Source organism: Abramis brama (genome assembly GCF_963993115.1).
Source record: "Abramis brama genome assembly, chromosome: 1".
NCBI lineage: Eukaryota > Metazoa > Chordata > Actinopteri > Cypriniformes > Leuciscidae > Abramis > Abramis brama.
In genome coordinates, this window is record NC_139963.1 from 20,848,765 (window position 1) to 20,875,283 (window position 26,519).

At 38.4% G+C, this 26,519-nt stretch overlaps 1 protein-coding gene across 2 annotated transcripts in view; it reads left to right on the plus strand.

The window, feature by feature from the left end:
• smurf2 (SMAD specific E3 ubiquitin protein ligase 2) overlaps positions 1-26,519 on the plus strand; it is a 52,438-nt gene that overhangs the window by 5,310 nt on the left and 20,609 nt on the right. Inside the window, exons 2-8 of one of the 2 annotated variants that reach the window (XM_084116418.1) lie at positions 13,655-13,693; positions 15,121-15,229; positions 19,861-20,000; positions 21,611-21,676; positions 23,249-23,333; positions 23,526-23,609; positions 26,247-26,449. In XM_084116418.1, the coding sequence (XP_083972544.1) occupies positions 13,655-13,693; positions 15,121-15,229; positions 19,861-20,000; positions 21,611-21,676; positions 23,249-23,333; positions 23,526-23,609; positions 26,247-26,449 (726 nt within the window). The remainder of the gene's footprint in view (positions 1-13,654; positions 13,694-15,120; positions 15,230-19,860; positions 20,001-21,610; positions 21,677-23,248; positions 23,334-23,525; positions 23,610-26,246; positions 26,450-26,519) is intronic. The other variant, XM_084116419.1, reaches the window with a different exon arrangement.

Below are 26,519 nucleotides of genomic sequence, written 5' to 3' on the forward strand. Positions count from 1 at the left end.
GTAATTATAGCCATTTACCATTATATTTGAAACTTGAAAGCTACTCTTTATAAATTGAATAGGCCAAAAATAGGTCAAAATGACTAATACTTCAGGACCAATACATAATTATTTTAATGAAAATGAATAGGTGAAAAATGCTAATAATCGTAATAGCTCTAAAAATAGGCTTTATTGCCTTCATGCCCAATAAAATTCCTTTTTCATTTGATTTTGGGATGAAATATTGACTTAATCTAGACATGTTTTGTGACTTTCACCCAATATTATCGAAATGGTCATACACCATTGAGAATATTCGGAATTAAACTCTGGATGAATTATAGTAATGAGAATTTGAGGGGAACATGTTTAATCATCATTAAAATAATTTTACAATGTAGGCTAAATGGCTACATTTTCTTTATGCGAAATACAATAACTTTTTTTTCTTTTGATTGTGAAAAGTCTGAAGACTCTTGTCTTCTCACAGATATAGAAGATGCAGTAGGAAATGACTTATAAAAAGGATGAAAAGTTGTCATATCCACACAGCTGAAGAGTCCATATGCAATTCCCTCAAGTTTTCCATCACATGTCTCATACATTTGATGTGACTAACTTTGCCATAATTTTTTTTTATTATTATAATAATAATATTAGTATTATCAGAGATTGCAATGGAAATGCCCTTCATCTCACTGTCTCATCTCATCCTGCTGTCTGACTCACTGCGTGGTTTGGCATCTACATGCTCTTTCACTCTATTTGTGCTTTGGCGTACATAGGATCCTTGTATTGTTATTCTCAGACTGTATAGAAAGATTATAAATTTAAAATAAAATGTCAGTTCTGTTTTCCTTCTTAATACGCATTCATTGTCATCAAAATGTAATAACCTGCTGCACCTCTGAAACAACTTTCCTCGTTGACTGACATCAAGCGCTCTCATCTTTCAACCCCTCCCCAGTCAAGCCCAGCACTACTTGTTTTTTCTCATTGAATATCCTGTTTCTCTCAGAAATGGCATATTGCTTAAGTGAAATGGGTTATGTTGACTGTAAGCATGCAATGCAGCATTAGTCCAGCACGAAATTTCTCATCCATAGCTGGGAGTGTTTTATTTGTTGGCATCAGACAGTTGTCCTTGTGTAATTGTGATGTAATGGTTAATGGAATGCCATTTCAGCCATGTGGGTCTCCAGACGGAGCGGCTGGTGAAAACACCATGTTTAGCTGCATACGGCTGTCGATTCGGCTGCCAAATTTCCGAATTGCATTCTAGCGGAGAGTTTAAAGGGCAGGAGGGGAAAAAAACCAACAAATCGAAAGCAGGCGAAAAGAAAGTGCAATAATTGCACACCATTTGTAAGCGTTTTTCTTCTCCGACTGAGAGCCCTCAAATGATTGAAATTGTTCCACCAATTAATAGACTGAGACTGGATTTCCTGTTGGTTCAGCTGCTCTGCTGGAAGGCGAAGGCCGAGACGGCGGGTTGTGCTTACAAGCCACTGCATCTGAACTGTAACGGCCAGATAAGCAGGACAGCTGCGACAGAAACGCAGACGCAGGGTGTTTAAATAAGAGACCCAACTGCACTAACTGCTGCACTGTGCAATACTTCAGACCAGGTGTGAAGATGTTAGAAGCGTTTAGATGTGTTTTTTCATGTCCCTGAGCAATAATGCTGTCTGTTTTTCTTGTTTCTTGTTTTTTTTGTGTTTTTTTTTAAACCTTGATTGACCAGATTGGACTGGGGGAAATGTGATCCAGGATCAGAAACTGGCTTGTGGTCCAATGCCAGCTGAGACAAGTCTGCGTTTGACTTCCACCGCATGTCTGGCTGAAAATGAAAACATTTGGCTAGACATTCCTCATTAGCACTGTTTAATTCTGTAGATCAAGAACAGCTTTCAAGAAACTTCACGTGGTATTGTGGTCAGGCTGGACGATTTTTAATGGTAAACATTTGGATGTTTAACTTGTATATCTGTGCTTAGGGACCCTGATAAAATGCACATGGGATAGCATTTTTTTCTGGCAAGTAACGTAATAGGTGTTCGGCCAAACATAATGTAACACCAGTAACACAGACTATAGCTGCAAGCCTGATGTGAAATCTGGACTTTAGTTGGTCCAGACGAGCAGGTATCATGAGCACACCCAGGTTTAACACGTTATTTTAAGGTGACATTTTGCCCAATCCCGCCCTCGGTCTAGTACGAGTTTGACACCCGTGCTTTAACCTATGACATCATGAAACATCATGCCAACTAATGTAAGCACACTTAATCTAATTGTGACCCTGGATCACAAAACCAGTCACAAGTCGCACGGGTATATTTGTGGCAATAGCCAACAATACATTGTATGGGTCAAAATTATCGATTTTTCTTTTATGCCAAAAATCATTAGGATATTAAGTAAAGATCATGCTCCATGAAGACATTTAGTAAATTTCCTACCGTAAATATCTAAAACATTTATTTGTGTGAGTGAATGCAGCACAATCGTGAACATAAATGGACAACTTTAAAGGCGATTTTCTCAATGTTTCGATTTTTTTGCACCCTCAGATTCCAGATTTTCCAATAGTTGTATCTCGGCCAAATATTATCATATCCTAACAAACCATACATCAATGGATGTACATACATCAGCTTGTTTATTCAGCTTTCAGATGATGCATACATCTCAATTTTAAAAAATGTACCCATGTGACTGGTTTTGTGGTCCAGGGTCACAATTGTCTGTGTTTGACAGCGAAGTTTGTGACCTCTGCCTGATCTCTTAAAGGTGCAGTATGTTATTTCTCAAAGTCGTTGCTGAACATTGTTGATATTTGAAATCAACCCAAACAAACACACCCCTCTCTTCATTACTCCGCCTCCAAAGCTCACCCTTCAACCATAACCGCCCTTTTCCGAGTCAGCCTTGAACCTCGATCGCTGAGGTGGGTGCACTTACTAGGACACTAAACAGTAAACACCGCATTCTCTAGCAGTCTTCAGCATGCACAACTCTCGCTAGCTGGCCTCCATTACACACGCGATGCAAGAGTGGGTGTCTATTTATCGTAGCAGATGCGAACGACAAGGAAGCACAAAAAATTTACATACATACACAAGAGTAAATGCAAACAAGAGTTCTTTGTTAGTTGCAAACAACACAGCAGCTCCAGACAAACAATGACACTCAAAACCAGTGTTACTCACGTAACCAAAGCAACCTCCGCGTCTCTCCAGCTCTGGAAAACTTTTCTAATATTAACACTCATTCCTGACCCTTCATTTTCCAGTGATGTTCTTATGAGCTTTTCTCTTTTGTAATGTCTCTCAGCCATTTCTCTTTCTACAGTCTTTCTTTAAATCTCCATCTTGCTCATTCTCTCTCCTCCACCGTCATTCGCCCCCTACTGGCTACACGTTTGTTGATGTGTCTGGTTGTGTCGGTCCGACCAACTTTCAAACAGCGTTTTTCAAATATCGCTTACCCCACCTTTAACATGTCTGGTTCTCATCTAATATTTAGACCTACAGCTATGTTGGAGGTCACATTATTGATTTGTTTGGAAATATTGGCCTAATTTCATATCACAACTTTAGGGGATTTCAAGTAAATATTTTACTGATATTAAGACTCGTTTTCAGAGAATATATTAAGATTGTTTCTTTTCTTACTCTATTAACAAATTGTTCTTTTTGTTGTAAGAACAGTTTGCCAATTGTTTCGTTTAAGCACAATGTGATTACATTTTCATTTGATTTTGGGGTGACATATTTCATCTAGACACGTTTTGTGAGTTTCATCTATGTAATCAGACAGTAGCTAAATGTCAATAAACTAGCTATGCAAATGCAAATGATGCAAGTTTCTGTTTTAAGCATAAATATCAGTAAATTAAGTCAGCTTTGTGCTTAAAACAGGAAAATAAAGTATTTGCCAATGGGGTCTAAAATATATAAATATGTTCTTTGAAAGCAATATCAATATTTTTCAGTTTAGTCGGTTGTTGGATTAGTAGTTAACCATCTTAAGACCCTAGTGCCGTTATTAGCCAATGCTGATAGTTTAAAATGGCCAAATATTGGTTGTTTGTGGTCAATATGTTGCTCTTCTGCTCTTTCATTGCATTCATAGGATCTTTAAGAGCAGTGCTGTTTATAGTAGATGACACTGATGGATTGTTAGGAAAATTAACTCAGCTAAACTACATGCTGTTTATGGGGGATTCAGATGGGAAAGTACTTCTGTGTTGATCAGATAGAGGCGCTTAATGGTTTACAGTTGGAAAAGCATGCCAGGGTTTGTCTCTAGTGGGAATTCAATTGATAAATGGCAATAGACTAAAATACACGTCGTCTTCTGACAAACAGTAGGCTAGATTTTATTAAACCTTCCCTGCTGGAAAATCCTACTTTTTTCCCCCCGATTATTCATTCACATAATATAGCTTGTGTAAAAGTGATGCAAACCTCATGTTCATCACATTTTTCTGCTCTCTCAAACTTCTCAGATCAGACGTGAACTTTCCTCTCGCAGGTAAATTCAGGGTCCGTCCGCAGAGCCACACACAGCAGTGGTCTCATTTGGGAACAGATCTTAATGTTTACCTGACGCAGCTCCAAGTGCACCTAGGCAGTCGTCCAGGCTTCCTGAGGTCTGCGTTGTTTAGTCTGAGCCCACTACCCTAGACCTTCCTTCACCGGTGCACAACGTCTTTTTCCTTTTTGTTGAAGTGTTAAAGGTCTGGGTTATATGACCCGGATCTTTGGGTTTCCCTGCCACATTTTTGAGCCATATACTTCAGGATGTTGATGTTGATGTTGTCTCATTTCTGATTTTCATGACATGAATATGAGAACAAAGCGTGTAACCTTTTGCACCAGAGAGAATTATCCAAAGCTGTTTGTTTTTTTATTAATACCATAGTGGCAGCCAAAGGGCATTGCCTTGGGTTGGGTGGATTTAGCTTTCAATTTGGTGAAATCCTTCCTGGTGTGATTAGATGAAACATCCCACATACCTTCATTAATTTAGGTCATCAAGTTAATCATAAGGTAACTACACTTAAACTTTAATTCAACCTGAGTGTGAACAATCAGGCAAATATTAGTTTTCTCAAAATTGCTTGTACTCCTTCCAAAATGTTTTAGTTCAGTGAAATCTTGTTCCTGGAGGTTTTGCTTCAAATAAAGTATAAATGTTACCAACATTAAAGCCCTTCAAGAAAATGTGTGCGGTCAATTATTTTGCGGAAAACAACCACATGCTTGTCAATTATGATTTCTTCATCAAGATGGAGAAATGCCGACCTTCTTGTCTCACAGATCATGCCAATGGTTTATGTTTGTAAAATTGTTGATCAAATCTAATGTAGTTTGTTTTGCCTTTGTTGCTGTGATTCCTAGAGAACATTTTTGTCCACACCATCAAGTAATGATAACTTGCAATTTAATAAATGAGTGGATTCAGTTAAAGATTTGTCTTGATTTGTCAGCCTTTTTGATTCATTAAAAGGAACCGGTTCATAAAGAGTCGTTCATTTATGAATTGGACTACACTGATAGCATTTTTGTTTGTTTTTGCATGCAGCATAAAGACAACACCATAGAAAAACATGTTTTCTTGCCATTATTTTGCACTAAGTTGCAATTTATTCAATTCAACTGCAAACGTACATTTACAAATAATAAAAGCAGTAAAGGAAGATTACTTTGTTGACTCAGTTAGCCTGTTTGAAACTGTAGTTTTTCAATTAGATGTTGTGCATCTGCTATTGTCGCTAACAGAATGTCTCTAACAATAAATATAGTTTTAAATGGTAAATGTACATGATTCAGACACTTTTCCACCAGGTAAATTATTCACAAAGGGCGTAAATTGTCTCCGTCATGCAAGCTTTCAGTATCAGCGTAGGCTAATCCCTTGATTTTGATCCAAAATAAATGATGCACAGTCTGAGAAGAATTCTGGGATAGCCACTGATGGTTCTTAAGTCTCTTGTGTTTTCTTTCAGTCTTATGTGGCCTACAATTTGTGACTAAGAGTTCTCTCAGACCTCTGACTAAGAGATTGACCTAGACACTGTAAAGAAGGTGGTGGAAAATTGATTCCAGAACTACGATCCGATCCAATAATGTCTTTCCACCTCTTGTGGCAATGTTCTCAAATGGTCATTTAAGTTCACCCTTGATAAGTGCACGTCTTGACTTAGATGTGAGCTCAGCCAAACAGGATGCCAAGTCGTGGCCTAATGAATGAGATACCAATCCAGTGAGTGAGAAAGCAAAACTAAATCCTTCCCTACTCACGAAAATCACGAAAGGGGGGAAACCGGAGAGTGCGGTAGCAGGAAGCGAATTCGAGATTACACCTAGCTCTCCACTAACAACGAGTCGACCTCTCCACCCTTCTCTCCTTTCCTCCGTCGTCTTTCCCGTACTGTTTTAAGAAGCTAAGTAGGAAGGAGTGGCGCAGAGAAAGGAAGCCTTTTGTTTACAGACGAACAATGCTGTGAATAAGAGCATGTGGCCCTAGAACTGGAGACAAAACATGGCTCAGACGGGCAGGGCAAGGCTGGGCCAGTCCGCAGATAGTGTGAGGGGAAGCTGGGTAAGAGAGAGAGAGACGGGGAGGAAGGAGGCCTGCATTCCAGTGAGATGCCTCAGCCTGTTTGGAGTGACTGGATTATACATTCAGAAAGTCGTGGATGAACTCACGGGCAGATATTTTAGTAAGGCAAGCTTTTAGGTAGTCAACCATTTTGTTCCAGCACAAAAGACCCCATGAAAACAAAATAGGAGCTTTGTGGATTTTAGTCAATGTTTGTTAGCTTTGAGGCTATCTAGTTCATGTATTTATATTACACATTTTTACACTATAATGAATATATAATTATTTTTTTTAAATATAATCAGAAAAAGTTGACATTATTACTGATTTATTCATCACAATTATTTTACTCTATTGATAACCATAGTTTATATGGTTCTACTTTGGTGGGTAGAATTTATTTCATGTAATATATAAAAAAAAAGTATTAGTAAATCTGTTAGAAAGGGGATCATTATATTTGGAGGTCTGTGGCCTAAGGTTGGGAAAAAACCCTGCTCTAACCTATTGAGGAACTTGAGAAAACTTAAAGATAGATGTTCCATCTCAGATTGTATCCCAAAGTGTTAATTATCTGAACAACATTCGGTTTTAATGTGCCTTCTCTCTCACCCCCCCACTTCCTCTACACTGTTGCTTTCCATTACGCAGCTTTCACATTATTTAACCACTAACATCTTTTTTGTCAACCCCCAAATCTTCTCACAATTCCTTATGGACTTTCCCATTTATCAAACCCTTTTTGCAGTTCATTGATGGTTGACAACTTTGTAATTGTCACCATCAATGTTTTAAGTATTGTTTGTGAGTTGTGTGGATGGAAATTAGACTTAAGTTTGGTGATTTAGGTAGATACAGTTGGAGACAGTCCATCTTTGTGCAGTTTTTCATCAAATAGACATTAGGACAAACTTACATTGCTTGCACTAAACCAGTTGAGCTTGTTAATAGTCAATGCTTTGTAAACCTTTGGGGAACCCTTCTCAAAGGAAAGAAGGGATTTGGTGTATTGTATAGTATGGCGAATTCCCAGATATTTGTGAAGAGAATTGGAATTAGCTGAGAACAATGACCATTGTGCCATAGTTGGCGTGATTGGTGTGTTTTGACAGTGTACAAAAGTGTTTTTGACAGCTAATATTTGTCTTTTTGCTCAACTGACGGGTCCAATCATATCCACTTCACCTCTCCACTTTTCTTTCCTCTTGTTATTGTACGTGTATTCACAGAAAGCATGACACAGGACTTCCCAGCAAGACCATTAAAATATTGATGTGCCGCCTTGTACGTGTGATCAACTATATTGTTTTTTTCCAAAGTAAGCTGTGATCCACTTCTCAGAAAATTGTCTAGTCAATCATGAGACGTCCGCTGCACCAGACACGAAGAGTGATAACATCTCAACTTCAATGCTATTTTGAGCTCCCGTTCTGCAAGAGGGAGAACTCACGACGATATCTGGGTTAAAGTCAAAACGAGTTGAGTACGTCCTGTTTTTCAGTTGTGTTTAAATGGTTTAGATGAGAAGTTACTTGGACATGGACGTGTCTAGATGGTAACAGTTTCTCTTTCAAGAGATTTCGCAGCATGATGGTTATCGTTTAGACCTCCATTTTGGTTTCGCTGTCACGTTTGGGCTTTGATAAATTGGGTTTCACTCTCATGTTTGTTTTTGTCTCATTTTAAGACTACTTCAGAGATGATAAAACATCAAAAAAGCAGTCCTTTCGCCACTAACAGAGTCCACATGTGATTCAGAGAACAAGAATGTATGAACGTGAGTACGTGACACAGAAAAAGAAAAGCAGAATGGAAGAAAAGGGCCACGTGTCATGGGAATGATAATGTATGCATCCTGTAGAGCTGGAAGCTCGTCATCTGTGGGAACGAAGGCTTTTAGAAAGTCGTTACTTTTCCAGAAGTCCTTCGAGACTTTTCTGAAGAGCAGTCCTTGAATGCTTCAGCTATTTTCACGCTGCTTCTCGCTGTCTATCTGCAAGTTTGTTTCCCTGCCTTCATTTTATCAGTGCTTTCTTGGGGTTTTTTCCCTCATTTTCTGTGTCTCTCCATTGAGATCACATCTCAATCCTATCTTTATCTTTCCGCCATTCCTGACGCAAAGAAGGTGTTTGTGACGGACACAGATGCACATCGCAGCCGCTTTGTCCGCCTCTTCCAGGCCTCTTGACAAGGGCAGAGCTCGACGGCTGCTGGTACTGACCGTGTCACTTCCCTTTACCGGTATCAGACTGTTCTCTGTCACCCTCAGACTGCCGCTGTCTTGGCTTCTGCAGCCTAAATTAGCTACTATCTTGCCTTCTGGAGCTGAACTCACACACACAAAGCCACACACACAGTTGGACCTGAAAATGGCTTTTTTGTCTAATTCAGTGAGCCAGTTACGTTGAGTGCCCTAATCACTGTGAGAAACCAGCGACTGTAACTTGTTTTTTATCACTGTGTTCACTGTGTATTGTGGTACATTTCCATGTGTATATTAATTGTTGATTAATCTATTAATTCCCCGGCTGGGATCGTCTAGAGCCCTTTGAAGCTGCATTGAAAACTGACCTTCAATTTGGACCTTCAAACTGTTGTACCCCATTGAAGTCCACTATATGTAGAAAAATCCTGGAATGTTTTCCTCAAAAACCTTAATTTCTTTTCAACTGAAGAAAGAAAGACATGAACATCTTGGATGGCATGGGGGTGAGTAAATGATCAGGAAATTTAAATTCTGGTGTGAACTGATCCTTTAAGCGTTCAGTGTTCTTGGTTTCGAGTAGCTGATGTTATCTGACGTACTAAACTAGTGTTGCACATTTTGAGAGCGTCACAGAAACCAGTCAAACCTTTTTTTAGTTTGCTTTGAGACAGGACAGAGATAAACATTGACAGAATGTAAGCCAGGTTTTTATCTGTTGTTCGCTGCCAGTACAGCAGTGTCTTGTCTATTCATATGAGTTTGCGCATTGATTCGCTTCATTTCACATCTGATGAATTGATAAGCGTGTTTTGGTGGCTGTGAAACACTCTATTCACAAATTAACATCTGTGTTGGGGCAGATGCTGTTGCTCGGAGGAAACATGTGTCAGAATTTCACTTTGCAAGTGATTCACAGCAGTTGATTTGTAGGAATGAAGATTGGCTGCATTACATGCTGCCAGTTCACTATACGTCTCACGGAAATATTGATTTGTCAGTGCAGGAATGGTGCTTTATGAACTTGTACTGTGCGTGAGATTGATGGTGTGTTTTGTTAACTGCTTGAGTGCATTTCACTAATCACTCAGGGAATTTGGCATTGTTCCTGATCTAGGAACTTCTTCAATTAATAAATGACTTTAATCAGAGGGTATGCCATATTTAAAGTCCAAATTAAATTAAAGTTGACATATTTACTTAAATACACTATATTTATACTAATACGGTAATATTTGGTCCAGGTTATTCCACAATTTTTTATGTTTCATTAATGCATGAAACATTGTTAACAAATTGAGTTTCTTTTAAAGTGATAGTTCACCCAAAAAAAAGACAATTTTGTCATCATTTACTCTCCCTCATGTCATTCCAAATCCAAACCTGTAAGACTTTTCTGTTCATCTTCAGAAATCTTTTTGATGAAATCTGAGATTTTTCTGTCCCTCCATATACGCAACTACCACTTTGACGCTTCAAAAAGCTCATAAAGAGATCGTAAACCTAATCCATATGAATTGAGCGGTTAAGTCCACATTTTCTGAAGAGACTTGATCGCTTTATGATGAACAAATTGAATTTAGGCTTTTTTCACATAAACATTGATCAGCAAACATTTAGAAGCTCAACCGAACTTGATGCGCTAAAATGTCCTTCGTTCCTCAGTCTCAGCTTTTAAAATTAAGTATGGTGTCTACTCTGAGTCTATTAAAAGGGCAGTTGCTACAAATGCTAAATTCTACTGTGCTCATAATTAAGTTGTTTTCACAAAAAAAATTGTGCTCTTTCAATATTTGTACTCATTCCTAAATGCTCTGTCACTAGTTCTTCTAATTTGTCTCTAATACAGACACTGTTGCTTCATGTCAATAATTAATGGAGTTGAGTGCAGACGAGGTTTTGAAGGCCGAGTGTGTGTGCGTGCGTGCTTGTGTGTGAGTGAGTGAGACTTCCATACACAGAGAGAGAGAGAGAGATACATTCCAGATGGTGGAATGATGAGGTGGGTTTCATTGGACCGGTAAACATTCCCAGGGATGTTTGCATAGAGAAATTCTTCATCGACTGCGAAGCAAGCATGTTTCCTTTTTATCCGATCCCTCCCTCTCCTCTTTCTCTCGCCATCTCCCTCACTTTTCTTGGATTCAGACCATCGCTATCATCACCTGCTGCAACTGTTCGAACCCTTCACACGAGTCTCTTCACTCTTCCTGACACAGTGGCATGATCAGTTTTATTTTTCACTGTTTATTTCCCCAGCTGACAGGGAACGTTCTCAGAACCTTAACATTCTGGCAAGGTTCTCTCAAAGTTGCGTTCTTCTGGTAACATCAATAGAATGTTCATTCAAAGTTATCTGCTCTTTAATAACGTTCTCAAAACGTAAGCACAAAAATTGTATTTATACATGGTTAATGGAACTTTTTTCCTGAAACATTTTTAGTTTAATGTTCATTTGACGTTTTTAAAATGCTAATTGTTTCAGAATGTTCAGAGAACAAAAAGTAACATTCCCATAATGTTTGCAAAATGATAAAAGGGAATGTTCCAGAAAAACGTTTTTAAACCACTTTGACATTTTGAACATTCAGAGCACATTGAGAAATAACATTTTCATAACTAAACTTATGCTGTGTTGAAAACCCTTAACACCTTTTGTGTTCTCATTCAAAAATGACCCTCCTTTTGAAAAAATTGCTTGTAAATCGCTCATTATGCTATATTAATATCCAAATATTGGATTCAATCTTTGTGTCAACTGGTTTTCTTTCAATTATGACTAATTGAACAATTATGACAATTATTCTATTTTTAGAATCTTATCTGAGACTATGCAAAAAAACTAGCATTTTTCGGGAAAAAGAAAATCCTCTCCTGGTCAAAATTACCCAAACACAAACCGACTGCTGAAAACTAAGGTTTGCCATCACAAGAATAAATTAGCCTAAAAACAATAATATTGTGAAATGTTTTAGAGAAAAAAACCCTGCATGCCGAGGTTGGAAAAAAATACACGTGGTTGCATTATTTTATATATCCACGTATGTGTCTTTTTTTCCAACCCTTTCATACATGTATTTTTTCTCATATATGCATTTTTTACATGTGTTTTCGTGTCTGCATGCATGTATAATTGTCGTGGCGCGCGTGTGAGTTGAGGAATAGCCACAGTCGTGCCGCAGACAGAATCAATAGCAGTCTCAGTGTGGGTGTTTCCAAGTCTGTTTGGATTTGCTAAGTAAAGTCTGCGACTCACCTGCACATGAACATTTTCTCTGCCCTTTAACCTCCTCCACACATTCCAGTTATTCTTACCGTCTCAGCTTTCTTACATCTGGTGGGGTGAACTGCTTTAGTTTTACTTTGAATACCTCAAATGTGTTCCTCCTGCCCTCTAGTCGCCCTTCATTCCTGTCTTCACGGTTTCTCCTGCAGTCTGTCCTCCCTTTTTAGCTTTTCGTCTCTCCATCAAATATCTGTCTGCCCTCATTTACTTTTTTCTTTCTTTGAATAACACGCACTCAGTCTCTCTTTCATTTCTTACAAGTGGTAGACTGTATTTATTGTCTGAGATTTTTTATTTTATATTGCATATGTACAGATATTTATTTGCCGGTGCTCATTTTGTCAAATTTTTACATTTATTTTTACATTTTGTCCAATGTAATTTAGCATATCTCTAAAAATGTTATACTGCACACTATAACGTTGAAGTGCCTAAAATCACTTTTAGCATTTAAATTGATTGATTTCTGTTCGTAATATTTTATTTTTTCAAATTATTTAGCCAAAATAGCAAATCATTTTAATTTCTTGCTCCTTCAGTCCATGGTAATTGTCTCCAAATGCTCCTTGGATTGTTTCTGAGCCTTTTACAACCCAATAATCAGTATTTTGAAAAGTTTCTCTGTCGCAAACGGTACATTTCTCACACTTGGACCCATTTTGATCGTCAATGCTCTTCAGCTTTATTATTATTTGTAAGTGTTTTTTTAACCTCTTGACATTCTCACAGTTGTCAAAGGAAGAATAAAGAGTTCTCCCTGCAGTTGCGTGTGGTATCATATAGGAAGCTTTAAAATTATTATTATTTTTTCGTGTTGGCAATGGCTAACATTTTCCAAAAGCATCGAGAGCCCAAGTTGATCGTAAAGACCATTGCCACCACAGTGTTCTCTACGACTTACAACTTAGCTTGCAATGCTTTTTGGAAACGTAGCCCAGGCCAGTTTGAAGTCAGTCAAACTTTTTTATTTAATTTTTAAGAGTTAAGCTGAATGTAGGCCAGCAGTGGGATGTGGATCAGAGGGCTTTTTTTTTTTTTTCATCTCTAATACATTGTGAGCTTGATCTGGGAGTGCTGAGCTCCGTAAGAGCCGCGCTATGGATTTAAACATTTTCTCGGCGGTTTAAACATGCTGAGATCCTAAAATACAGAACTCGGAAATTAAAAACATATCTATGTATCACTGTCCTGTCAGCCGTTACGAGACCTAAATCCCCCTCAGTTTTGCACAAAAAAATTATTTTATTCGTAATTTTCTAGGAAGGATACATTTCTTTGATAAGCAAAAATCACATACGATATTAAGTTAATGCTTGTTTTCAGAAATTATATCTTGAATTAGGTTTATTGTGCCTATCCCACTGGCAAATTGTCACATTTTAAGTAAATAAAATATTGTGAAAACAATTCTTTGTATCTTACACGGTTTTACTTAGTAATTGAAATAAATTCTACATTTTTTATTTTTACTGGAAGACATAATTAGCTGATAAATCACTGTTGTGGCGTTTCACAAATATCCATTTCAAAACGTTTTAATAATGATGTTTTTTTCCCTCTTTTCTCTGCAGTTTTGTGCGCAAAGAACCTGGTGAAGAAAGACTTCTTCCGTAAGTATCCAGCCTTCATAAATACTGAGAACGAGCGTGTGTGTGAACGAGTGAACTGCTCTATGCCTGTCACCGTGTCTCAAGCACTGTTTTAGCAGGGGCTCATCTGTTAAAAGTGTGCAGAGAGAGATAAGTGCTCTTCCCCCACGAGACAGCAGAAATGTGGGTCAGTTCGGGGAGACAAAGCAACCGCTGGTTGACACATGTATGCACACCACAGTTTCTCTGCCTCGATTCTCTCTACCCCGACAAACACAAACAACCAAGCCCACATCTGAAACTCTCATCAGATATCAAAGAGAGAGAGATACGTTGTTGGGGGGTGGGAAGAGAGACAGGTACCAGGCGAGTCTGAGGAAAAAGAGTAAAACTCTGCAGAGTTTTAGCAGAGACCGTATGCAGTTAGATGAAGACTAGAGTCTCTTTTCTTTGTAAACCTTCATGCATATCTTCCCCTTCCTTCTCACCCTGCAATTGCATTCATAAAGCCACACAGATCTGATTTCTGTTGATTCGGGTAGCCAAAATAGCAGAGAGAGAGAGAGAGAGAGAGAGAGAGAGAGAGAGGGGTGGGGGGCTAATAATCTACGAAAACTAATTTTTCTAATAATCTACTTAATTCTGGCTAATAATCTACTAATAGTTCATTATTTCCCTGTAATGGCCTATAAAAACCTATAAAAAACAGCTAAAAGCTAAAAAGAATTCTCTTACCGTGTAAGAAGTGTCACAATATTATAATGTGAATTATGAAATATAGATAACTGCTTATTTTGAAATTACCAATATGGCCAATGTTTTCCAATTTCATTTAAATACTAAATCTAATTTAAACAGCATCAATGCTAAAGTGCCAATCTAGAGTACTATATGTGTATTCAATCCAATCCAATTATTTTTATGAATGCAAATATTAAATGACCACCAGTGTCGGCTGTAATGCAGGAAAAGCACTTTTTGGAAGTAACCCACACAAATTATGTTCATTTAATTGCTTTCATTGTAAAAAAAATTCGAACTATCCTTAAAAACCATAAAATGTAGCGGTATCGTTACATAATTGGTTGAAGAGCCATTTATTAAAAAGAAAATCGGAAATATCAAAAATGAAAAATGAAATATGATTTAAAAATGAATAATATTCTAAAGTATTTTACCTATAACATGATAAATGTGAAAAAATGAAGTAACCTTTCTGAATGCACTGTAAATGGTATATAATATCGTGTAGGAATAACACAATCGAACACATGACTTGACAGTCTTCATTTCTAGTGTTAGTGCGTCTGTAGTATTTGGAGCTTTAGTGTTTTGGATTCTGCGGCAACATTAAAGGTTTCACAAATACATTTCAAACTACATTATGGACTTGTATTCAATGCCGTCTTCAATTCCAGCTCAGAAGATGTTGTTTCTGTGTTTTGCAGGGCTGCCAGACCCCTTTGCCAAGGTGGTGGTGGACGGTTCAGGACAGTGCCACTCGACAGACACAGTGAGGAACACCCTGGACCCCAAATGGAACCAACACTATGACCTGTAAGAGCTCTTCCTGGTCTGATTGCATTCAATGGCTTTCTCAGTCTCACACACACACACACACACACACACACACACACACACACACACACACACACACACACACACACACACACACACACACACACACACACTGTCACACCTTGACTTCATTTAAACTTCATACCAGCTCAGTTTAAAAGAAATATAAACCCAAGACAATAATGTTTAGGAACCAGAATCCAGAGGAAGACGACTCTGAAGCAGACTGATTTCGAAGCACATGGCCACTGTCCAGTAGTTTGAGTCTTAGAGATTTGGCTTTTAGTGCTGTCAGACTGTCATTAGACGCCTTGTGTGGTTTCATTTCGGTAATTTTTCTGTGTGAGTCACCACATAGAAACTGTGCCTGTTTTTGACATCTCATTTAAGCGTGCTTATGGATTATGGCTCACCGTGTTGAAAACATTTGGATTGAAAAGGAAACAAAAATGCATAGGACAGAATATTTCTTCCCATCATGTTGTTCCAGATTTGTATGATTTATTTCTTCTTCTGTGGAACAAAAAAGGGGATATTTGGGTGAATGTCTGAGCTGCTGTTTTTCCATACAGTATAAGAGGATGCTAAGGAAAAAAACACAATAAAAGTTGTTCTGAAGCTGTATGTTAGATTGCTATGAGACACAAACCAAACTTAAAGGGTTAGTTCACCCAAAATTACTAATAATTACTCACCCTCCAGACTTTCGTTCATCTTCGGAACACAAATTAAGATATTTTTGATGAAATCTGAGAGCTCCTTCATAGGCTGCTAGATAATTGCATCTGCCGGCCCAGAAAAGTTAGTAAAGACATCGTTAAAATAGTTACGATGTTAAAAAGTGACTACAGTGCCTCAACCTTAAGTTTATCAAGCGACGAGAATACTTTTTGTGCGCAAAAAAACAAAAAATAATCATTCAACTTCATTCAACTATTCATTTTCTTCCATATGGGCCTCTGATGTGAGTTCACGAGAGCACCACGACACATGCGCGAGAACTGAGAAAAGTTATTGATGAATCATGATTTGTTCGTGAAAACGTTCGTACGCAGATTTCATGCACAAATTCATGCGTACGCACAGTTAGTGAATGAGACCCATTGTTTGGGTGGACCACATTTTTGGTGCTTTTTTGTCCTTGTTTAAGCTCAACAATAAATGTACCTATTTGTTGTATGGACAACAGTGGTTAAACATTTTTCCAAATATTGTCTTTCATCTCTGGTTCAAAATATTGTGTTCAACAAAAGAAAGAAAATCATTAAAGTCTGGCTGAGGGTGTGTAAATAATGGCAAAATTAAAATTTTGTGTTGAACTAACACATTAGCATGCTCTTGAAAGTAACCCCAGGGGTTTTTCTTGAACCAGTGGTGTACGATTTCTTCCAATCTCTTAATCAATGTAGCCCATCAGTAAAGCTCCCAGCATCCTTCAGGCTTTGAGGATTTAGGTCACCTCCTCTGGAGTCGACGTCTCTATCTGAGGAGATCACAGTGCGGATTTCCATGGGAGTTTGGGCATGGGTGGAAAAATCCCATATCCATTAGTTATACCGTACGCTTCTAGCTCTATTTACATTTTTACAGACGTTTTATTAACAACTACAAGTATCAACTGGAATAAAAATAGAAACTTTCCCTCCACGCAGGCCTGCCACTTTTCTCACAGACCAAAAGCTGAATGTAAGAGAAGATGGAAAGCATAAGAGGGCGAGATACAGTAAAGGTTGACAAAAAAAACACGAGCTGATTTCCAATACTCGTCCCCTTCGCACGTCGAGCTGACAGCCGGCAGCTAGAGAAAGCACACGTCTTCGTTTGTTTGGTTGCCAGGGCAATGGTAGACTAACCCTCACCCCCCAGGACGGCTGTCGAGTTAGCCAAACATGTCACGTCTGTCAGCGGAAAATAGGCCGCCGTTTCCACAGCCCTCCCTGCAACCCGGAATAATGGGTGGGGAAGAGAAAACCATGGAGATGTTGCTTAAATCCTCCATCCTGAATACTTGAAGTACACTGGGATTTCTGTTCGCAATCCGGGTTTTAGCAAGTACTTTTGAACTCAAGTTTATTTGTTAGTGATACTGTAATGTGCCTTTATGTACTCCCATAATGCACATCACAAGGGTTCAGTTGTCTCGTTGTTGGCAGGGAAATAAAGCCATTGTTGAAAGGTTATCAAGCTATTTAGAAGTTTTGTTATTCTTGCTGAATGCCAAAATGTCAAAATCATTTAGGACTGAAAACCTCCAAAGGCTGCATGTTGCACAGAAAGATAACTGCTAATGTGCATAATGAACAATAGTACAGAGTCAGTCAAGCAGGAGAAAACCGAAAACGGTACCAACAGAGATTAACATTTATGCATTTAGCAGATGCTTTTATCACAAGCGACTTAGAATAGAGCAACATAAGCAATAAGACTGAAACATTAACCTAGATGTGAGGAAACTGTTAAAAAATGAACGCAAGAGAAGATGTGCTCGATTATTTAGGCCAGAACCACTTTTTAGAGATGTTCTGGTCTGTGGAAACTACCATACCATTTTAGACACGTGAAATCAGGGTTTTCGTTTTTTCAAAAATTAATACGAAGATTAAATTTGTATAAACTTGGCACACATGTTTTAAATTCAATTCAAAATGAATATATTTTCATATTTGTCATTGACTCATTAACAGAGTTACATTTGTTGGCGTTTCCTTCAGAAACGATCACTCGGGTTTAATGAAGGGTTATCAGAGAAACTTAAAATGCACAAAACTATAATTATCTGTTAAGAGTTGGCAGCATTCGGTTTCAGGTTTATTGTCTTGACTTTTTCTTTGTTCTGTCTCCTCTCGGACTGATTGGGTTAACTACAAGCTCTTGTCTGGTATAAGTCAAACTTGGCATTAAGACTCTCCTACATATTTCGAATAAATAAGGGCTGTTATGAGCTAAGACTTCAGAGCTGGTGTTTGGCTTGGTAGACGGTTGATAAACTTTCTCCAGATCAGAGAGAAGTACATCGATTGTTTGGGTTTGGTTGGGCTCAATCTGGTCAGAACATCCACTGAGTCATTGGCGTTCTGTCTTCTTGTTTCTTTCATCCCTACCCCCTTTTTCTGCCCTTTCTCTCTACTCCTCTATCGCTTCGATTGGTTTTCAGTCCAAACAAGATCTTTTGCCCAGGGATTCTGTCCCATTGGCAGGCCTACAGAACATTCAAACTTTGCTTGGACGTTTTTCGACAGGCTAGCTCCTTTTCATGTCCAGTTCTTGAGGTGTTTCTGTTCCCCGACTTTAAGGGAATCATTTGTTTTGTCTAACGCCATGCCAAAACATTCAGACAAACCAGCTGAGTTTTTATGTAGGACTTGATGAAAGACAGACAGTGGTAAGAGAACAAGAGAACTGCATTGGATTGCTTGAAGTTCTTGAACCGTCTTGGTTCGTCTTGCTGAAATTAGGAGAAGATGTGGGGTGTTTTTTCCCCTTTGAATCCTGTTTAAAAGAACCAAACCGAGACACCTTCAAGTGGACCAAGACGTCAAAAGAGTGAAAAAGAACCCAGTTCTTTTTTCATTTTTTTCTGTTTCTTTCTTTTCATTTTCATCTTCATCTACTTCCTCTTTGTGACCTTCTTTCTTTATTTTCGTAATCTTATTCCTTCCTTCTTCCTCTTCTCCATTGTTTTCATCTACTTTGTCTTCCTCTTTGTCATCTTACTCTTCTTCATCGTCTTCTTTCTATTCTTTATGGTATTTTCTTCCTTGACATCTTCATCTTCTACCTCTTTCTTTTCATCCACTTCCTCTTTGTCATCTTGCACTTCTGTCATCTTCCTCTTCTACTTCTTCACCGTCTTCCTCCTCTTTTTCCTCTTCCTCCTCTTCCGCTAATTCCTTTTTGTTGTCTTGTTCCTCTTCTACCTGTCATTTTAATCTACTTTGACGTCCCTTTTGTCATATTCTTTTTCTCCTTCCACATCATCGTCGTCTTCCTCTTATTTATCATCTTCCTCTGTCATTCTCCTCCTCCCCTTTTCCTCTTCTTCTTCCTCTTATTCATCTACTTTGTCGTCTTCTTTGTCATCTTCTTCATTGTCTTCTTCCTCTTCCTCTTCATCATCTTCTCTTCCTTTTTCTCCTTCCACATCTTCATCGTCTTCCTCTTATTTATCATCTTCCTCTGTCATTCTCCTCCTCCCCTTTTCCTCTTCTTCTTCCTCTTCTTCATCTACTTTGTCTTCTTCTTTGTCATCTTCTTCATTGTCTTCTTCCTCTTCATCATCTTCTCTTCTTCTTTCTTCTTTGTCAATTTCAACTACTTCCTCTTTCTTTTTGTCATCATCTTGCTTTTTTTTTTCATTTTCTTCATCACCTTTTCTACTCTTCTTCATTGCTTTTATCTACTGTCTATTGTCGTCTTCAATCTTTTTTATTTTCTTCCTTTCCATGCCATCTTCTTTGCTATCTACATAAAACTAAAATAAGCAGCTGATCTTCTCTTCTGAGCCACTGCATGTAATCATGTTTCGCAATGTACGTTCCAAGCAAACTGCACCATGGACTGTCAAGACTGAGAAGTCTGATTTAAAGTGAAATCTCTTGTTCTTTCTCAAGGTATATCGGGAAGTCGGACTCCATCACCATCAGCGTGTGGAACCATAAGAAGATCCATAAGAAACAGGGAGCAGGATTCCTGGGATGTGTACGACTCCTCTCCAACTCCATTAACCGACTCAAGGACACAGGCTGTAAGTGTGAGTGTGTGTGTGTGTGTTTTTGTGTGTATGATTGACTTAAAAGCAGTCTCATAGTGTGTGTATAATTAGCTCAGAAAACATGACAAATTCAATACTTGTGTGTGTGTGTGTAATTGGCTTAGAGAGGTTGTAAGTATGTGCTACAATGGCTGTGTGTGTTAAAAGTGTGCAACCTTTAAATAAAAAACGCAATAATTAAACACAATAATATTATCTTACTTTGGCTGGAGACCACTGTCAGTCTCAGGTAAATGACGTCCTGTTATTTGTGTATCACTTTCTTGTCGGCTACACAAGAACTGGTGTCAGGATGTTTAGGGTACGAGGGCCCCTGTCACAGTCTGTCTGGCTGTGTTCCAGCTCCACAGTTGTGTTTAAAAGCAGGCTTTCCCTAGAAACCCTCCAGCATGACCACTGTCCTGGATAAGCACAGGAAACCCACAGCCGCTCCCACAGCTGGAAGTGATTCAGTTCACCATTTCCTGTTGCACCCCTCTGTCTCTCTGCCATCATTCTTTCTTTGTCTTTTCTCATTCTCTCTCTCTCTTTCTCCCGTTCAGTCTATCACTAATAATTAGGGTCTTTAATAAGATTTTGTTTTGGTCTCTGCCAATATTACCTTTAAAAAAAAAAAAGATAAATTCACAACAAACAAACATAATTCCTCTTCATTTAATCTACTTCCTTTATATATATATGTGTGTGTGTGTGTGTGTGTCTGATGTGTGCACAGAATTGCAGTATGTCTATATCTATTTCAGCTAATATTCTTTTTTTTTCTTTCTTTTTTTTGTATTTGTGATGGCTATATTCTAGTAACATTTAAAACTATATGTTTTTGACTATCTTTACTGTATTGGAATTGGCCAATGTTAATTATTTTAAAATGATGATGAAATTGTGAAAATGTACCAGTGACCGCTATATTGGTATCTGATAAATAATTTATTACAATAAATGTACATGATGCATGATACATTGACGACAACTGCATTATTTTTTAATACAAAAAAATTACAATACATTTACTTAAACTACATTTAAAATGATTTTAACTAGTCTGGTCAGCTAATTAGTTTTATAAATATATTTTATTTTTGCGCTTGTAGTGTATCAGTGTATCCCTAGTATTTAGTGAAAGTAATTTTTTTGCAGGTGCTTGACCATATGAAGGGGTTTAAATGTGAGATGAGTGTTTTGGGATGGGTGAACACTCATCCAGCACTGTTTAGTCTAGCTGTGAGTGTGCATCCTGATCTGACTGTGTGTGTATATGTGTGTGTCTATGTGAGAGTGAGAACAGATAGTGGCCTCTCTAATGTCTGCAGGCTACTTGTTATTCCTGTCTCCCTCTTTCCGGCAATGACAGAGAGCCCCAGCGTGTTTCTGGAAGCGCCTCACTCCTATCGGCACATCTACAGTCTGAGAGGAATAAAGCAGCCTCTGTGTGTGTACGCACACACACACACTGATACAGAGCGCTGCAGTATATGTGACCTCACACATGAAATATGGAGCGTATTAGGCGTCTTTTAAGTCTCAGATTATTTCTCACATGAACCTTTTCTTTATCCTGACGCTAATTTTTCTCTTTCCCTCATTTACAGATCAGCGTTTGGACCTAAACAAATTGGGGCCCAATGACAGCGATACCGTGAGGGGACAGATAGTAGGTGAGTCACAAACTTTGCTCATTCGCGAGAAGGACCTGTCAGGAATTTGGAGGGCTCCTCTATTTTCATCTCTTTGCCACATCTGCCATGTATCCCATGAGTCACACCAGAGCTAGGGCTTCAAAGTTTTTCATTAATGATGGTTAAACCCACACATTTACCTTCGACGCCCTAAAAACGTCCCTCGGTTGGGAGCATAGGAAGAAAAAAATGCCCTCATTCTGCCTGATTTATCGGTTTCTCTTTGATATTCCACTGCGATTTTCTTTCATGCGCTCGAAGAGCCGCATTGTTCCTTCATCAATAAAGAGTTTTGTGGCGTGGTGATGTATTTGCGCACTGGGGTTGCACGTCCCATGGCCACACCACAGGTTTTACAAGCAGCCATTCATTAGAAGATGAATGCTTTCCCATGCCTGAGAATTTCAAACAACTCTCTTATATTCCATTTGTTTCTTAATGTCACATCAATTTTTTTCATCACGTGTGTTATGATGAGTCACAGTTACGGGTTGATCATTAATGAAAGCAAGTAGTTATTAACTCTAAGTTACCTTTATTCTAAACACTAACCCTAAATATATCTCCTCACACACCATTTGTATAAAAATATGTCAGCTATATTTGTTATTACAATTTATCCTTTTTTTAAATGCATTATCTTTATTTGTATTTGCCAATATAAATTTTTTGGATCCATTTTTTAGAATTACTTTTTTTATTGATACATGTCTTTATAGGTGAGAATATTGCAGTTTTGTTTTGTTTTTGTTGTTTGTTTTATTTTCGCTTTTCGGTGTCTGCCAAATTTTTTTTTATTAATATTTTTAAAATGTATGATACATTTCAAAAACATGATCTATATCGTATTTTCCAGTATTATATATATATATATATATATATATATATATATATATATATATATATATTTATATTTATATTTATATTTATATTTATTTATTTTAATTAGGATACATTTTTAATATATAAATATTTTTAAATTACAATGAATTACTAGGTATTAATGGAAGTAAACCATTTTTTATGTATTATTTTATAACTAAAACCATATACTTGTTTTCTAAGATCTGCCAAGATCTAATAGATTTGATTAATGTTTAACCCTGATTATTTAACTCGATTGTGTCTAGTTTAACTGATGTTTTTGTGCGAAGGAACTTGCAGTGCACTTATTGCAGGAACAGATGCGCAAAGTTTCTGTAAAGCTCATGCATGCATTCATGCATTTTCTGTAAAGCTGCTTTGAAACGATGTGTATTGTGAAAAGCGCTATACAAATAAATGTGAATTGAATTGGAAAAAAAAGTGCTCACGGTCACTATAGTGATTTCCTTTTGTGGGGATCAAAGCTAAAACCTCTCGGTTGCCAGTTCAGACTTTTAACAACTATGCCTCAATACCCCAAAATGGCAAAATATCCAAATCCACCTACTACGCATGTCTTACACTCATCTTGACATGGCTGTCACATAGTCTTAGTCAATCCATGACACACACACCTTTCACAGATGGGACCCATCTAACAGCCTGTTTTTGTGCTTGTGTCAACAGTTAGTCTTCAGTCCAGGGACAGGATAGGCACAGGAGGGCCAGTCGTCGACTGCAGTCGTCTGTTTGACAATGACCTGCCTGATGGGTACGTGAAATAACTCTTAAGAAACTCCCAAATGAGCGCTTATATATAAAACAATGTTTTATCTTTAGAGGATACTGAACAGCCACTGTTTTTATCCGACCCCTGTGTTTGTTCCTGCGCCATGTGTGTGTCTGTCTGTCTCTCTGTCTGTTTGTTCATCTGTATGAATGTCTCTTTGTGTTCTGTCTGCAGCTGGGAGGAGAGGAGAACTGCATCTGGCCGGATCCAGTATCTCAATCATATCACACGCAGCACCCAATGGGAGAGACCTACCAGGTGGGGTTAGGTTTACTTTGTTGTAGTCCCAGTTTACTTTTATTTTTATTCTTTTTTACTTTTTTTTATTTATTTTTAATTGTACTTATTTTTTTAAAATATATTCTATTTACTTTTGTTTTTATTGTTTTTATTTTGTATTGTAACTTCTTTTTTTTTTACTTTTTTTTTTAAGTATTATTTTATGTATTTTTATTTTATTTTATTAACTTTATTTTTTATTTTATCTGTTTTTTTTATATTTTTTATTTCAATGTTTATTTTATTTTTTTATTATTATATTTATTTGTTTTAAAAAATATATTCTAGTTTTTTAGAGATGTGAATGGTTTGCAGACTGAACTAAAGACTTGCAGGATCAAGGCATTTTGGCTTACCCAAATGAATGTCCAGGTCTTTGGGTTTGAGGTGGTTTTGTTGGTTAGGAGAATGGTCATTTTGTGTGTGTACACGTGTGCCACACAAAAGGAAAATGTGCGTTGGCCACATCTGTCTCCTTTGCCATCTCAGACACTGACCCAAATTTATCCAGAGTACAGCTGAAAGATATATAAAGCCATGTCAGGGAGCATCCCCACTTCATGAATTTTTAAGGAAACACTCAACCATAAAGACCAAGAAACATTCCAGGCAACATTCCAAGACGAAGATCTAGAAAAAATGCTGGTCTGGTCTGCGTTTTCAAAGTGTTTTGGTCTCTACAATCTACTTAGGCTTATGATTATTTTGGGAAATGCAGCCCAGGTCAGCAAGGACAGTGTAAATTTCCAACAACAATGAATATACCTCAAATAATAGAAGGTTTATACCAAAAACAGGGCCATAAGTACCTATAGTTGAAAAACACCCATGTACTCTTTTGTTTCTACTCTACAGCCGTTGTTTTTCTAGTCTTTCCTCAAAACGTTACTGCAGCCTGTAGGGATTTGGTTCAATTCAGCCACAAGCACGTTAGTGAGGTTATGTGTCGACATTGGCCGACTAGTCCTAGTGTGCAGCACGCATTACTATTCACAGCCACGGGAGCTCTCGAAACATCATTTTCGCACTGACGTTGCTTCCAAAGGCAGTTTCGAACCTCTGAAGTGTTGAAACCGAGTGGAACAGAGGGAATATTCAAACCGAGCACAGGCTGTGTTTATGCGCTACATGATTCAGCACTTCGTCCTCGTTTGGTGAGCTCGTGTTGCCAGCCGCTTCACGGTCGAGCTGCTGTTGCACTTAGATGTTCCCACTCTACAATAACAGCACTTACGGTCGACCTGGGCCACTGAAGAAGGACAGAAATTTCGCTCCCTTGTTTGGAGAGGTTGCAGGTCTGCGACTTAATCAAGTCCCTCAGCTCATCGCTGTACGCCGTTCTGCTTGCCAGTGTTTGTCTTCATTATCCATTTAGTATTCAAAGCAACTGTATAGTTTTGGACCATGGAGATTTGAATTTCATGGGTTTTCAAAACTAATGCCTGATTGTACCCCAGAAAAGCCACTAAAGTCTTTCATGATCCTTTTTCTAGTTTTGTTAGAGATGCAAATGCTTTACAGACTCAAATAAAGTCTTGTAGGAGCAAGGCATTTTGGCTTGCCCAATTTTCTGTCATTGGGTTTGAGGTGGTTTTGTTGGATAGGACAGGATTGTCCAGTCTAAGACCAGGCTAAAATGGCTTACTAGTCTTAGTTTGGACCAGTAAGTTAAAATGGATGGTTTTAAAGGGAATTTGGATGTTTTTTAGCTGGTGATGCTGGTAGGGACAAGCTGGCCACCCAAATAAATCACTTACTCAGCCAGGTTTGGATGTCATTTTTAACCAGTTAAAGGTGCTCTAAGCGATGTCACGCATTTTTTATTCCAAAACATGTTTTGTCACATACAGCAAACATCTCCTCACTATCCGCTAGCTGCCTGTCCCCTGAACACACTGTAAAAAAACGTGGTCTCTGTAGACAGCCCAGGCTCCACAAACGGCAACAAAAACAAACTGGCCCAGCCTGGACCACGAAACATAACAAACAGTGTTCCAGCCAATAACCGACAAGAATGATTTGGGTGTGGGGGTTGGGGGGTTAGTGCGTGTGCACATGAAGGGGGGTGTGGGGAGTGGAGGAGAGAGACGCATGAAGAGGGAAGTTAGCTAGAGGAGAGATGTCCTAGACAACGACAACGACTAACGTTAAAAATTTGAGCTAGCCTCGAGAAGTGACGTCACCCAACATCGCTTAGAGCACCTTTAAGACCAGCAAACCAACTTAGGCTGGTTTGACGGGGTTTTTTTGTTTCGTTTTTTTTTGTAGTAAAGCTGGGAAAGGGATGGAACCAGATGGAAAGGGCCATAAGAGATGATGCTGAGACTTTATTTCACTTTGTACTTTCCGAAGAAACTCAGTTTGAGAAAACTAGGTGTTTTCAAAAAATTAAGATGTTTGGTCATTATCATATTTGTTATGATGTTTTGCATAACTAATCACAAAAATGCTCTGTAATCTTCTGTTCTTCTGAATTTCACAGTCACACTGTACTTTCACACATTTAGCACACACTTTAATTCAAAGCGACTCTGCATTCTAAGTATATGTGAATTTGAACCATTTTAATGTAGTCTGTTGTCTCATACTTTCTCATTTCTTCTTTCACACACACAGGCCTGCGTCCGAGTACTCGAGTCCCGGCCGGCCACTCAGCTGCCTGGTGGATGAGAACACGCCCATCATGACGCCCAACGGGGCAGCGGGCGTACCTGCGGATGACCCACGGGTGCAGGAGCGGAGGGTTCGCTCTCAGAGACACAGAAACTACATGAGCAGAACTCACCTACACACACCGCCCGACCTGCCTGAGGGATACGGTACGCACACATCAGTTCTTCCGTTAATACTGGCCAGCTTGCAGAGGTCAAAAATACACCCTGCAGCATA